The 13451-nt window shown below is 55.6% G+C and overlaps 1 protein-coding gene across 2 annotated transcripts in view; it reads right to left on the bottom strand.

Annotated features, from left to right (window-relative positions):
• Positions 1-13451, bottom strand: part of POLD1 (DNA polymerase delta 1, catalytic subunit) — a 29484-nt gene that overhangs the window by 7401 nt on the left and 8632 nt on the right. Inside the window, exons 2-17 of one of the 2 annotated variants that reach the window (XM_030299286.1) lie at positions 10591-10793; positions 10115-10228; positions 7781-7927; positions 7570-7695; positions 7330-7498; positions 7147-7228; positions 6946-7075; positions 6272-6438; positions 5839-5943; positions 2147-2287; positions 1941-2051; positions 1322-1513; positions 1067-1155; positions 866-982; positions 598-711; positions 128-275 (exon numbers count right to left, since the gene is read on the bottom strand). In XM_030299286.1, the coding sequence (XP_030155146.1) occupies positions 128-275; positions 598-711; positions 866-982; positions 1067-1155; positions 1322-1513; positions 1941-2051; positions 2147-2287; positions 5839-5943; positions 6272-6438; positions 6946-7075; positions 7147-7228; positions 7330-7498; positions 7570-7695; positions 7781-7927; positions 10115-10228; positions 10591-10792 (2154 nt within the window). In that variant the 5' untranslated portion in view covers position 10793. Of the gene's footprint in view, positions 1-127; positions 276-597; positions 712-865; positions 1156-1321; positions 1514-1940; positions 2052-2146; positions 2288-5838; positions 5944-6271; positions 6439-6945; positions 7076-7146; positions 7229-7329; positions 7499-7569; positions 7696-7780; positions 7928-10114; positions 10229-10590; positions 10794-13451 lie in introns of both variants that reach the window. The other variant, XM_030299285.1, reaches the window with a different exon arrangement.

Genomic DNA, 13451 nt, shown 5'->3' with positions numbered 1-13451 from the left:
ACTCACGCATCCCCTCTCCCGAAAGCTGGCAAGTTGGGGCAGCCTGGGCTCTACCACACGGAGCCCTGGTTCTCCCAGGGAGGGGCTGTGTGCCCCCCACCTTCCACCGTGGGAACTGGGCACTCACCTGTGAGATCTCCAGGCACGGCAGCTTGCCCACCTGGGCACCAGTGAAGCCGTATACAGAGTTGGCGCTCACTTTGAGCGCCAGCTGCCGCCCATCCAACACCTGCCGACGCAGGGGGTCTGTCTCTTTGGCCAGCTCAGCCTTGGCCCTGGAGAGAGAGGAAGCACAGGCCACTGAGGCAGCGTCCCATATCTCAGGGAAAGATAAGAGGCCCTGGCCTGGGCACTGGTCAAGGTGCCTTTCGAGAAATGGGTGCCGTGTACAGTTGTGCAGGCTGTGTACTACACAGAGGTGTCCAGCAGAGGGGGCAAAGGGGAGCCATCTGGAGGGGTGTCTTGTTCTAATTCATACACCGTGGCAGTTAACGTGTGGCGCGGCAACCCTGGGGTGACCCACGAGAGACAGACTGGTGAGGAGCCTCAGCAAGTTTGAGCTCTGAGAAGGGGTGGGTGGGGCGCTCAAGAACCCACCTCTTCCGGGCGCTGAGAAGGTTCTCCAGGATCTGGGGCAGGAGGCCCTTCCGCACTGACGTCTTCACAAACTCATCCCCTGTGGGCGTCTTGATGAACTGATCCTCTGTCAGGCTGAGGCGGAGGACGCCGGGGGGTGATGCCCAGCCTCCCCACCTCCTCCCCTCGAGACCCCCTCAGGCTCTCCCCACCTCTCAAGTCTCTCCTCCACTCCCCTTCCCATCTGGGTCCCGGGCCTGGGGCCCCCAAGATGAAAAAGGTGCCATACCCCAGTTTCTGGGCGGCCCCGGGCCGCAGGAGTGTGGTGTAGCACAGGTTGTGGGCCATCATGATGGACGGGTACAGAGAGGAGAAGTCTAGTGTGGCGATGGGGACATCGTAGTACCTGGGGGGGGAGGGGGGCAGGGGGGGAGGGAAGGAGTCAGGGCCGGAAGCCCCGAGCCACCCCCACCCAGACACGGGGTCATACCCTTTGAGGGGCTCGATGACTGTGGCTCCCGTGTAGTCCTCGACACCTTCTGTCTTTACCACGGGCATCAGCAGCCCCTCGCGCATGGCCTGGGAGGGGAGAAGGTGGAAAATGGAGGCAGGCCCAGGTGGGGCAGCGCGTCAGGTGTCGTGGCCCAGAAGCCACAGCGAGCGACTGAGTGACCAAGTGACCGGAGGCTGGGAGCGGGGACTTGCCAGCGCACTGGGATGCCCACCCTCAGCTCCGCCCACTGACCTGCCGCAGCAGCTGGGACACGACCTTGACCTGCTGGCCGCGGGTGAGCAGATAGCCAAGGGGCACGCCGGTGACGCGCGCCATCTCCATGGCGTTCACCAGCACCATGAGCCGCTCCAGCAGCCGCAGGGGCAGGAAGGCGTCCTTGAGGCAGTACACGGCCAGGCGGCGGCGTGTCTGGTCGTTCCCGTTCTGGGGACAGGCATGGAGGGCATCAGGGGGTGGGGGGGCAGCCGTGAGGGCTCAGGGGTCAGGGAGAGGGCGAGGGTCTGGGTGCGGAGTGGGCAGAGCTGGGGGTCGGGGAGTTGCGGGGTCAGAGGAAAAGGGAGCAGTCTGATGGGCGAGTGTGGGCTAGAGGCGGGGGCAGGACAAGGGAATAAGGTCACAGTGCCAGAGGTTACATGAGGAGTCACATCTGCCAAGTGAGGTCACAGATCAGAGGCAAGAGGTTAAGGTGAGAGTCGGGAGAACAGCTGGGAGATCGCAGCCCAAGGTCAGGAAGGTGGGCTGCTGGGGTCAGAGAATTAGACGGAAGAGTAAGATCAGAGGTCGGGGGCAGGGAGCGGAGGTGTGAGGTCGGGGCAGGCGGGAGGGGGGTCAGAGGTCGCAGGAAAGGCACCTGCAGGTCAGTGATGATGCTGTGCTGGACGTCCTCTTTCTGCTCGCCCAGGAAGTGGAAGCTCACGGCGTTGAGCGTGTAGGAGCGGAGCTTATACTCTCGCAGTAACACCTGCAGTGGGGCGGGGGAGCGGGGGCGCAGGGTGGGCCCAGGGCCCGGGCAGCAGCCCCACGAGGGCGGGCACCCTCCCGGCCCCGCGCGCGTACCTGCAGCATGTCCATCTGCACGCGGCCCACCATGCTGACCACCTTGCTGTCCCGCCGGCCGGTCTGCTTGGACTGGAAGGACGAGTCCCGGATGGTGGAGCGGAGGCCAGACACGCGGCCCAGGAAGGGGAACGACTCCACCTGGGGACACAGCACCAGGGAGGGGTGGAGGCTGCAGTGGGCAACGGCCGGCCCGGATCTGGGACCTCTGGGGCCGTGCCAAAGGAATGCAGACCACACGAGCCACCGCCACGACACCCGCGACGCCACCCTCTTCCTGTCGGGAGCTGGGGCTGAGCGGGCGGAAGCAGGTGGAGCTCTGATGCAGAAAGACGCTCTGGGGCTGGGTAGGCATGGACTGCAGGGAGACAGGAGGTCAGGACGGCTGCAGGGCTGAGGGGGGCAGGCATGGTGCTCAGTGGCTGGGGTGCTGCACCCAGATGGGCATCAGAGGAAGAACAGATTTGGGGGCGATGCTGAACTGAGGGGGGGAGGGGCCTGGGGGACAGTTAGGTGGGCGCACAGCAGGGGGCGGCACAGAGAGCTGGGTCTGAGGCCAGGACAGGAGGTGGCGTGAGAGGGACAGGGTAGAGAGGGGAGGCCTGAGCTGGAGAAGTAGCAGGGCAGGGGTGCAGAGGACAGGGGAGCAGTGTCTCCACGTATAAATGCCAGACTGAGAGGGATGGACTCCTTCCCGGAACTCTTGGGGGCCATAAACACAATTTTAAAAAATTATTTTTAACGTTTATTTACTTTTGAGAGAGACACAGAGAGAGAGAGAGAGAGAGAGAGAGAGAGAGAGAACGAGCAGGGGAGGGGCAGAGAGAGAGGAAGACACAGAATCCGAAGCAGGGTCCTGGTTCTGAGCTGTCAGCACAGAGCCCGACACGGGGTTTGAACCCACGAACCGAGATCATGAACTGAGCCGAAGTCGTAAGCTTAACTGACTGAGCCACCCAGGCGCCCCACAATTTTTTAAAATACATATATTTTTATTCACAAAAACAAACTCAAAATGGATAAAGGACCTGAATGTGAGACAGGAAACCATCAAAACCCTAGAGGAGAAAGCAGGAAAAAACCTCTCTGACCTCAGCCACAGCAGTTTCTTACTTGACACATCCCCAAAGGCAAGGGAATTAAAAGCAAAAGTGAACTATTGGGACCTCATGAAGGTAAAATCTTCTGCACCGCAAAGGAATCAACAAAACTAAAAGGCAACCAACGGAATGGGAAAAGATATTTGCAAATGGCATATCGGACAAAGGGCTAGTATCCAAAATTATCTATAAAGAACTCACCAAACTCCACACCCGAAAAACAAATAATCCAGTGAAGAAATGGGCAGAAAACATGAATAGACACTTCTCTAAAGAAGACATCCAGATGGCCAACAGGCACATGAAAAGATGCTCAACGTCGCTCCTCATCAGGGAAATACAAATCAAAACCACACTCAGATATCATCTCATGCCAGTCAGAGTGGCCAAAATGAACAAATCAGGAGACTATAGGTGCTGGAGAGGATGTGGAGAAACGGGAACCCTCTTGCACTGTTGGTGGGAATGCAAATTGGTGCGGCCACTCTGGAAAACAGTGTGGAGGTTCCTCAGAAAATTAAAAATAGACCTACCCTATGACCCAGCAGTAGCACTGCTAGGAATTAACCCAAGGGATATAGGAGTGCTGATGCACAGGGGCACTTGTACCCCAATGTAAATAGCAGAACTCTCAACAATAGCCAAATTATGGAAAAAGCCTAAATGTCCATCAGCTGACGAATGGATAAAGAAATTGTGGTTTATATACACAATGGAATACTACGTGGCAATGAGAAAGAATGAAATATGGCCTTTTGTAGCAACGTGGATGGAACTGGAGAGTGTTATGCTAAGTGAAATAAGTCATACAGAGAAGGACAGATTCCATGTTTTCACTCCTATGTAGATCCCGAGAAACTTAACAGAAGACCATGGGAGAGGGGGAGAAAAAAAATGGTTAGAGAGGGAGGGAGCCAAAGCATAAGAGACTCTTAAAAACTGAGAACTGAGGGTTGATGGGGGGTGGGGGGAGGGGAGGGTGGGTGACGGGTACTGAGGAGGGCACCTTTTGGGATGAGCACTGGGTGTTGTATGAAAACCAATTTGACAATAAATTTCATAATACAAAATAAATAAATAAATAAATAAATAAATAAATAAATAAATAAATAAATAAGTTTTTAAGTTGAATTATTTTGAGAGAGAAAGAGGGAGAGAGAGCACAAGCTGGGGAAGAGCAGAGAGAGAGGGGGAGAGAGAGAGAATCCCAAGCAGGCTCCGCACTGTCAGCACAGAGCTGGATGTGGGGCTCAAAGTCACGAACCGTGAGATCATGACCTGAGCCGAAATCAAGAGTCGAATGCTTAACCAACTGAGCCATCCGGGCACCCCAACATGATTTTTTTTTTTTTTTTTTTTTTAAATTTTTTTTTCAACGTTTTTATTTATTTTTGGGACAGAGAGAGACAGAGCATGAACGGGGGAGGGGCAGAGAGAGAGGGAGACACAGAATCGGAAACAGGCTCCAGGCTCTGAGCCATCAGCCCAGAGCCTGATGCGGGGCTCGAACCCACGGACCGCGAGATCGTGACCTGGCTGAAGTCGGACGCCCAACCGACTGCGCCACCCAGGCGCCCCCCAACATGATTTTTAAAATACCATTTTATTGCATTTTTTTTAAGTACGCTCCATGCCCAATATGGGGCTTGAACTCACGACCCTGAAATCAAGTTGCACGCTCTACCGACAGAGGCAGCCAGGCGCCCCAAACGTGATTTTTATTTTTCATCACGAAACTGGCCAAACATAAGGAAAAGGAGGAAACGATACAACATAACCACTATTGTGAGTTGAACTGTTGTCAACATCAATCCCAGATGTTGAAGTCCTAACCTCCACACCTCAGAACGTAATCTCTTTGGAAATAGGGTCTCTACAGGCGATCAAGTTGAGATCATCAGGGTTGGCCCTGACCCAAGACCACAGTGTCCTTAGAAAAAGAGGAAATTTGGGCAGAGATAAGCCCAAATTAGAAGACAAGCTGAAGAATCGGGGAGCCCGCCTCCGACACCCCAGGTATGTCTGAGACCACCAGAGGCTAGGAGAGGCCTCGGAAGGAACCAAGCCTGTGAGGCCTTGATCTTGGACTTCTGAGTTCCAGCCTGCAAGAAGACACAAGCCTGCGGTACTGTTCAGGTAGCCCTAGCAAATTAGCACGCCCCGTACGGTGACTCCCAGGTTCAACAAGCGTCAAGGTTTTGCCATACATTTCAAGGAATCCCCCTTTTCCTTATTTTTGGCTGACATATTTTAAAGTCTAGAAGACAAGACACTATCCCCACGCACGCTTCCGTCTGCCCTTCCAACACACAGGCCTTTCCTTATTTAACCATAAATGCTCTCCTTGCCTCTGCAAAAGCCAAATAACCTTCTGGACTTCGAGCAGGGCAGGGATGGGGCCAGAGCTGGCTTTTCGGTGATGTCCCTGGAGCCACTGGGGGCGGTGGGCTGCAGGGACACAGAGCAAGCCAGACCGCCCAAGGGGGACAGAGCCACAAGGGAAAAGCAGCAAGGAGGAGCAGGGCGGCCACCCACCCCTTCGGCCCCCAGTGGCGCATCTAAAGGCAAGCCTCCCTAACCTTCCTGCCCTACCTTGAGGGTCTGGGCCCGGGAGATGAGGTATGGAAGGTCAAAGTTCTGGATGTTGTAGCCGGTGATCACATCGGGGTCCATGATGCGAATGAAGGTCGACCACGCCTGTGGGGTGGGAGCACACAGGATCACCCTGGTTGTCATCCTGATCGTCCCCCTAGCATGGATCCTCCCCGCTCCTGGAACATTCCAGAAGTGCCCAAGAGCGAGCCTGGAGCCCTCTTGCCCATTGCAGTAAGATCGGGCAGGTGCTTCTGAAAATAACACAGGACCCAGACGGGAAATGTTCACACACCCCCTCCCCCACCAAAGCAAAGGGATCTGAACCCGTGGACTTGGCGTCTCAGCATGCAGAGGACATGGCCTTGCACCTGGGATGTGGAGGCTGGGTGGGGGGTTCTGAGGACGTAAAGGGACATGGAATGAGAGCCACCTGCAACAGCTCCTCCTCCCGCTCGTAGCTCTGCACTTTGGCGCCCAGGATAGGGGCGCAGGGCCGCAGGGTGAGCGCCAGGCGTAGGAAGGGCTCCGGCTCACCCCAGCGCAGACCCAGTGAGCAGATCTGGATCACGGGGTCCCGCTCAGGCTCCGGGAAAATGCCTGCGCAGGGAGGAAGGAGGGGGATGCAGGGGACCGAACTTCTTCTTTTCCTCTGTGACACATCAGGGGAGCTGCACATCCAAATCTCCCCAGCCTGTCGATTCCTAACCCCACTGCCTACAGCCCTCGCATGACCCACGCTGTTCCCCTCTGCCTTCTTCTGGCCCTCTCCCTGCCCCTCACAGACTGGGTCCTGCCCCAGGGCCTTTGCACCTCCTATTCTCTGCGGAGGGGTGGGGGGGGGGCAGAGGTTCTCCCCACCCATACACCCCCGCTTGTCCCTCTTCACAAGGCCTGCCGCATCGCTCCTAAGGCCTTCCCGCCCACCTGTCTGAGCTGCCCTGTCACTCTCCACCATCCTCCAAGTGAGAATCTTACGATAACTGTCCATTTTCATGTTCACTCCTTCCCCAGCGAGCTCAAGAAGTATGGGGGCTCGTGGGGCAAGACTGGCATGTCACGCGTCTAAAGGGAGGGAGGGAGGAGCCCCGAGACCCGGAGACAGACCTTTGCGGCCAGCACACTCGATGTCAAAGCTGAGCACGCGCAGGGGCGCAATTCGCTGCCACTCCCCTTCTGGCGGGTGACTGACCACGTCAGACCACTGCACGTCCGCCTCCAGCTGACAATGCGTGGCCTGTAGGGGTGGGGCACGTCAGCGGCTGCAGGGGCCCGGCTCTGTGCCCCTGCCCCCAGTGAGCCCCGCACCTTCCCCTCCAGCCTCAGGAGGTATTTCCCCGCTGGGAGTTCCAACCAGTTGCAGCCGACGATGTCTGTGTCCACCATGAACCTGGACAGGGGATGAAGAGCAGGAGGCAGAAGCTGACTAGCGGGGTGGGGGTGGGGGCGGAAGCGGGGGTGGAGGTTGGAGAGGCTGGGCAGGGGCCGTACCGGATCTCAAAGTCCACATTGGTCTCATAGGGCGCGAAGCTGGGGGTGCCCAGGCCCGGCACACGGATGCCCTGCTCCAGGAGGCGGCGGGCGGGGGCCAGGAGGCGCGGCAGCGCCAGGGTGATGCGCAGAAACGGGGAGGGGCCGTGCCCATGGTACCCGAACATGCCTGCGGACAGACGAGGCTGGCACCGGCCCGGAGGGAGCCCTGCCTGCTGGACCCGGGGGCGGGGCACTCACTCTCCCGGGAGCACAGCTCCACAGATAGCACGGCCGGCCCCGCGAGCTCCTTCCCTCCGCGCTGGTCCCTGCTGATGGCGGCATTCAGCTCCCGCTGCAGGTCGCCCAGGTGCTCGCGCCCAAAACCTGGGGGGGGTGGGGAGAGCTGGTCAGAAGTGCAGGGGGACTCCGGAGGGCCGGGGCGGGGGTCTTGTGGGTCAGGGCCACTCACCAGGGGGCGCCGGGGTGTAGAAGTAGGGAGCAAAGCCGTGGATGTGGCAGCAGACGGACACGCCCTCATCAGTGACTCCGAAGGCGCGGAGGACAGGGACGGAGCCGGGGGGTGGCGGGGCTGCTCCAGGCAGGGGCTGCGCCAGGCCTGGGGGTGGAGGGTTCACGGGATGAGGCAGAGGCTACCCCTCCGTATTCCTCAAAGGTTTGCCTCCCCAGGCTCCTCCTTTGCTGGGAACACAGCCCCCTGATTCCGGCAGCACCGGGTGCCTCTGCCCCCACTGGCCTTCCACGCTGTCCACTCGGCTTTGAGCGCCTCCCCACTGGTCTCCTTTTCATCTTGGTCTACCTCCTATAGCCAGAAGGAGCCCCTGCCCTCTTTTTGCAAAAAAATATTTTCTTTTGAAAAGTAAAACTGAGGGGCGCCTGGGTGGCTCAGTCATTTGAGTGCCCAACTTCGGCTCACATCATGATCTCATGGTTGGTGAGTTTGAGCCCTGTGTTGGGCTTTGCGCTTCTTGGGATTCTCTTGCTCTCTCTTTCTGCCCCTCTCCCGCTCACGTGCGCGCGCACTCTCTCTCAAAAATAAGTATTTAAAAACAAAAGTAAAATCGACGTTGTGTGTGCAGTTAGGAGCTTTAACACATATTTTATACAGATTCACGTAACCACTATCAAAATCAGGGTACAAAACCGCTCCATCACTCCAAACAGCTCCTGCGAGATGCATTTTTGGAACCATACCCACTGGCACTGATGGTCCACTCTCCGTCATTCTAATTTTGTCTTTCTTTCAACTCAAAAAAAAAAAAAAGCTTATTTACTTATCTTGAGACAGAGAGCACTTGCAAGCATGAGCAGGGGAGGGGCAGGAGAAGGAGAGAGAAAAATCCCAAACGGGCTCCACATCATCAGTGTAGATGTGGGGCTCGGTCCTTCAAACCGTGAGGCCATGACCTTAGCCAAAATCAAGAGTCAGAAGCTTAACCAGCCGAGCCACCCAGGTGCCCTTAATTTTGTTTTTTTCCAGTCTATCCGTATAAACGGAATCACAGCCTCCTGGCTCTCATTCCTTCAGGGGAAATATCTGGAATTGCCTGATCCTATGGAAAAAGCAGATTTAACTCTTGTATCTTAAGAAAGCTGGGGGCGGGGGAAGAGTAGGTTGAACTCTAGGAAACTTCCAGACTGTTTCCCACAGGGGCAGCAACACACAGCGTTCCCACCAGCGGGGCACAAGCAAGCTTTCCGGTGGCTCTGCATCCTTATCAATGATCGTTCGTGTCGCTGGGCTTTCTTTTAGCTCTCCTGATAGGTTGTCAGGTCTCAGTGTGGCTGTCATTTACATTTCCCTGACAGCCAGTGACACTGAGCTTATTCGCGCCTGCGTATCCTCCAGTGAATTGTCTACCCGGGTGTTTGGTCCACTTTTGGACTGGACTGTCTTCTCGCTGTCGAGATCTGAATGCTTCTTATATTTTCGCAGCGCGAGTTCTTGCTCAGATCCAGGGAACGCAATGTTTCCTCCCCGCCTGTAACTTGTCCCTTCCCTCTCTTACCGGGGAGCCTTCTAACCTGTGAGTTGGGGTTGGGTATCTCCAAAGACTTTTCCAGCCTGCTCAGAATGGAGCCCTGAAGTCCTTGCCTCGGCGGGCAGGATCTCATGTGCCACCCCTCCCCCCTCCCCTCGCTCCTTGTTCCTACCACACTGATCTCGCTGTTCCTCAAACGTTCCAGACCTGCTGCCTGCTCAGGACCCTCTGCCCAGAACCCCTCTTTCCCAGACAGCCCCGTGGCTCCTTGTTGCCTCCTCAGAGAGGCTTTCCCAGACCTCCAAGATGCACAATCTGGCACCCCTACCCTTCTTTATGTTCCGCCATAACCCTCATGGCCACCTGAGGCTCCATTTCCTTTTTTATTCTGCCTATCCTTCTAGAAGGTGAGCCTCTGAGAGCAGGGACCTGGTCTGACAGGAATAGGGCCTGGCTCAATACAGATGCTTGGCTGTTCCTGATGGACACTGGATGGACGGACGGATGTCGAACTGCACGCCTCCCTCCCCGGCAAGGAGCCGGCTCTTACCTTCAGGCCTCAGTTGGAAGACAGTCCCCACCTCCAGGAAGCCCCGCTGGACACCCGCACCGCCACTTTCCCTCTTGCTGCCCCTTCGGGCACCCACAGCCCTGTCCCTCCCTCTCCTAGCCCTGGCCACCTGGACGGGGACTGTCCGTGTCCATCTCTTCTCTCAAAGCCAGAGGTGCTGACCCGGCCCAGCCTGCACCCCAGGAGCCCTGGGCCCCTCCTCCCACCCACCAGGCCTGACCACCAAGCTCACCCACGTAATGGTCGATCTCCAACTGCTGGAAGATGAGGGGCTCCGTCTGGGGATCCAGGGAGGGCGGGGAGGGGCGAAGCCAGCGGGCATCTATGGCCGTTGGGGAGAACTGCCCTGGGTGGGGGGAGGGAGGCAGGCTACATGGAATGGTGGTCCTCCCCCAGAAATAAGTAACGGGCCCGCCCAACCCAGCCCATGATCTCTCAGGTGGCCCCTGATGTGCAGAGAAAGTCAGGTGGAGGCGGGGCTCTGGGTCTGGCCGGAAACTCGGGAGAGGTCATGGGGTCAAGGGTGAAGGTCAGAATTGGAGCTGCAGACAACAAAGGCAGAATGCATACTGGTGTGAGGTCAGAGGCCGGCACTTCACGGAGCGCAAAGTGGGCCAGAAGTCAGAGGTTACAGGTGAGCCTCGTGGCCGACACGGTTCACAGGCAAGAGGGGGAGGGGGGGCAGGGGGTTCCCGCCGTGGGTCTCACCGTCCGCGGCTCCCTCCAGGGCCGGCTGCAGCAACTCCTCCTCCTGTTCCTGCAGCCTGTGCTCTGCCTCCATCTCCTCCATCAGCGCCAGCTCCTCCTCGAACTGGGATGGCTGAGACGGCTCATCCTCATCCCAGAGGCCCCCCCGGGCCCGCTTGGGGGGCACCCCAGGGCCCGGGCCCGGCCGCCGCTTGCCATCCATCCTGTGGGGCAAGTCAAGGCTCGGAGAAGGTTCCTGTCTTCCTCCTGAACCCCCCGTGTACCAACCGTGACCGTGAGCCTCTTTTCCATTCTCCAGAGTGCCTCAAGAGTAACACGACCCTCTACCCGCAGGCTCACGGGGTGGTGGCACATTCCGCGTGTCAAATACTCTCAGTTACTATGATTACAGCCCACTCCCCACCTCGGTGTAACCCTCTCCTCACGTGCTCAAACCCTCCACATCCTTTATACTGTCTGCTTGCCCCTGGCCAACCCCTTGTCACCCGGTCTGCAGGGCCTCCACACTCACACTCACACACCTGGTCCTTAGCACATCCCTTCCTTTCATAAACCTCTCTCTCTGATGTCCACACCCGCCTGTCACCCTGCCTGCCCGGGCCTTCATTCGACAAGCGGCCAGGAAGCACCTCTTCAGGCCAGTCACAAACCTGATCTGGTCCCTTCCCAGCTCAAAACACTTCAGAGGCTTCCCTCCCCCTTAAAAACAAAACAGAAACGGAGCCCTTTTAATTTTGAAATAAGTTCAAATTTCCACACCTGCACACCCTTCACCCAGATTCCCCAAGTGTCAGCTTGACGCCACATTTGCTTCATTACCTCCTCCATACGTAACAAGGTAATATGCACACATCATCACATGATTTACTTTTTCTGAGTCAGTTGAGTGAGTTGTGCGTCAGGTAGATATGTTAGTTAGATATTATGCCCCTCGACCCCTGTGTACTTTACAATGTGTTGCTGAAGGACAAAGACATTCTCTCTTTCTCTTAGTAGGCTCCATGCCCCAAGTGGGGTTTGAACCCACAACCCTGGGATCAAAAGTCACACACCGTACTGACTGAACCAGCCAGGCGTCCCAAAGACATTCTCTACACCCAGCAAGGTGCAGTGATCAAATCCAGGACATTTAACAATCCAATCACAACATAAAGAGTCCATTTTCCAGTTTCTCTAACAATCCCCCCAAATGCCCTTTATAGTATTCCCCTTGTAATCTAGGATCTAATGTAGTAAACACAAACAAAAAACCAAATGGAGGCTGCAATATACATGTTTATAGGTTTTTTTTAAATAAACTTGATGTTTTAAAAACAAGTTTACTATTTATTGTCGAGAGTGCGCACGCACGTGAGAGAGAGAGAGCGTGTGTGTGTGAGCAGGGAAGGGACAGAGAGAGAGGGAGACACAGAATCTGAAGCAGGCTCCAGGCTGAGCTGTCAGCACAGAGCCTGACGCGGGGCTCCAACTCATGGACCGCGAGAACATGACCTGAGCCGAAGTCAGATGCTTAACCAACTGAGCCACCCAGGCGCCCCATTTATATGTTTTCTTAATTGCAACATATAAAAAATCATTTTGGAGCGTATTTTGACAAGATATATTGATACAAAAGTACACATCCTCTAGTAGGTTCGACAGAAGATTGTATTCAAGTTAAGCCTCTTTAGGTTGGCAACTTCACTATGGTTCGGTAAGAGAATATTCTAAGAAAATGCACACTCAGGGTGCCTGGGTGGCTCAGTCAGTTAAGCATCTGACTCTTGGTTTCGGCTCAGGTCATAATCTCAAGGTTTCATGATTTTGAGCCCCACATCAGGCTCTGTGCTGGCAGGTGGGAGTCTGGTTGGGATTCTCTCTCTCTCTCTCTCTCTCTCTCTCTCTCTCTCTCTCTCTGCGCCCCTCCCCCACTTGCACGGTCTATCTCTCTCAAAATAAATAAATAAATAAAAACTCAACTATTAAGGGTAAATAACCATGATGTATGCAAGCTATTAAAAAAATTTGTTTTAGGTGGCATATGTGTGTAGAGACAGGAAAAAAAGAAAGCTTATGTACATACAAATCATAAAACAAGTAAGGGAAAATGTTAAAACGTGGATCTGGGTAAAGGGTATATGCTCTTTGTATTATTCTTTGGATCTTCCCATCAGTTTAAGATTAAAAAAAGAAAGAAGTTTTTTAAAAGTTTATGTCTCCCAGCATCCAGGCCTAGACAGAGTATAGGAACCTAAGGCAGACCCCAGACCCAGTTGGGAGGGAGGGCAGGAAGGGCACAGGTCAGCTGCCCTGAGTTCAAGTGAACACCTCTGGATCCCGTAACCCCACCCAAACCCCAGATCCAGTCTCCCCTTCGTCCTTTTGCAGCTGACCCCTTGCCTCTGAGCTGCTGCAGGCAACCCAGCCGGAGACTACATTTCCCAGCATGCACTGCTAGGGATGGTCACTTTACTGAGTTATCTCATGGAAGGAATGACTGGGACAGCCTTAAAAGGAAGCTTGCTTCTAGCCTCCTCTCCCTTCTCTATGGCTAGAGCATGGATACAGTGGGGGTGAACCAACCTTGACCACGGGGTCAAGGACAACACCCCAGGGAACGCAGAGCTACAAGATGGAAGGAACCCAGTCCCCTTGACAAGCTTCTGGGGCAGAAATGCCTACTTGAGGGCAGTTATGTGGAGAAATACACTTGTATCTTGCCCGGGCCACCGTGCCGTGGGGTCTCTGTTCCAGCAGCTTAGCCCGGACCTTAACAAATAGAGCACAGAAAAATCCTGAACTGACTGGGGATGTGTTGTTGGCAAATGTTCAGGATGGTATACAATGGAATACGTCTCAGCATCAGACAGGAGGCAGCTACT

Source organism: Lynx canadensis, chromosome E2 (assembly GCF_007474595.2).
Source record: "Lynx canadensis isolate LIC74 chromosome E2, mLynCan4.pri.v2, whole genome shotgun sequence".
Classification (NCBI taxonomy): Eukaryota; Metazoa; Chordata; class Mammalia; order Carnivora; family Felidae; genus Lynx; species Lynx canadensis.
The sequence above is the reverse complement of the archived record's forward strand: the minus strand, read 5'-3'. Positions and strand labels throughout refer to the sequence as shown.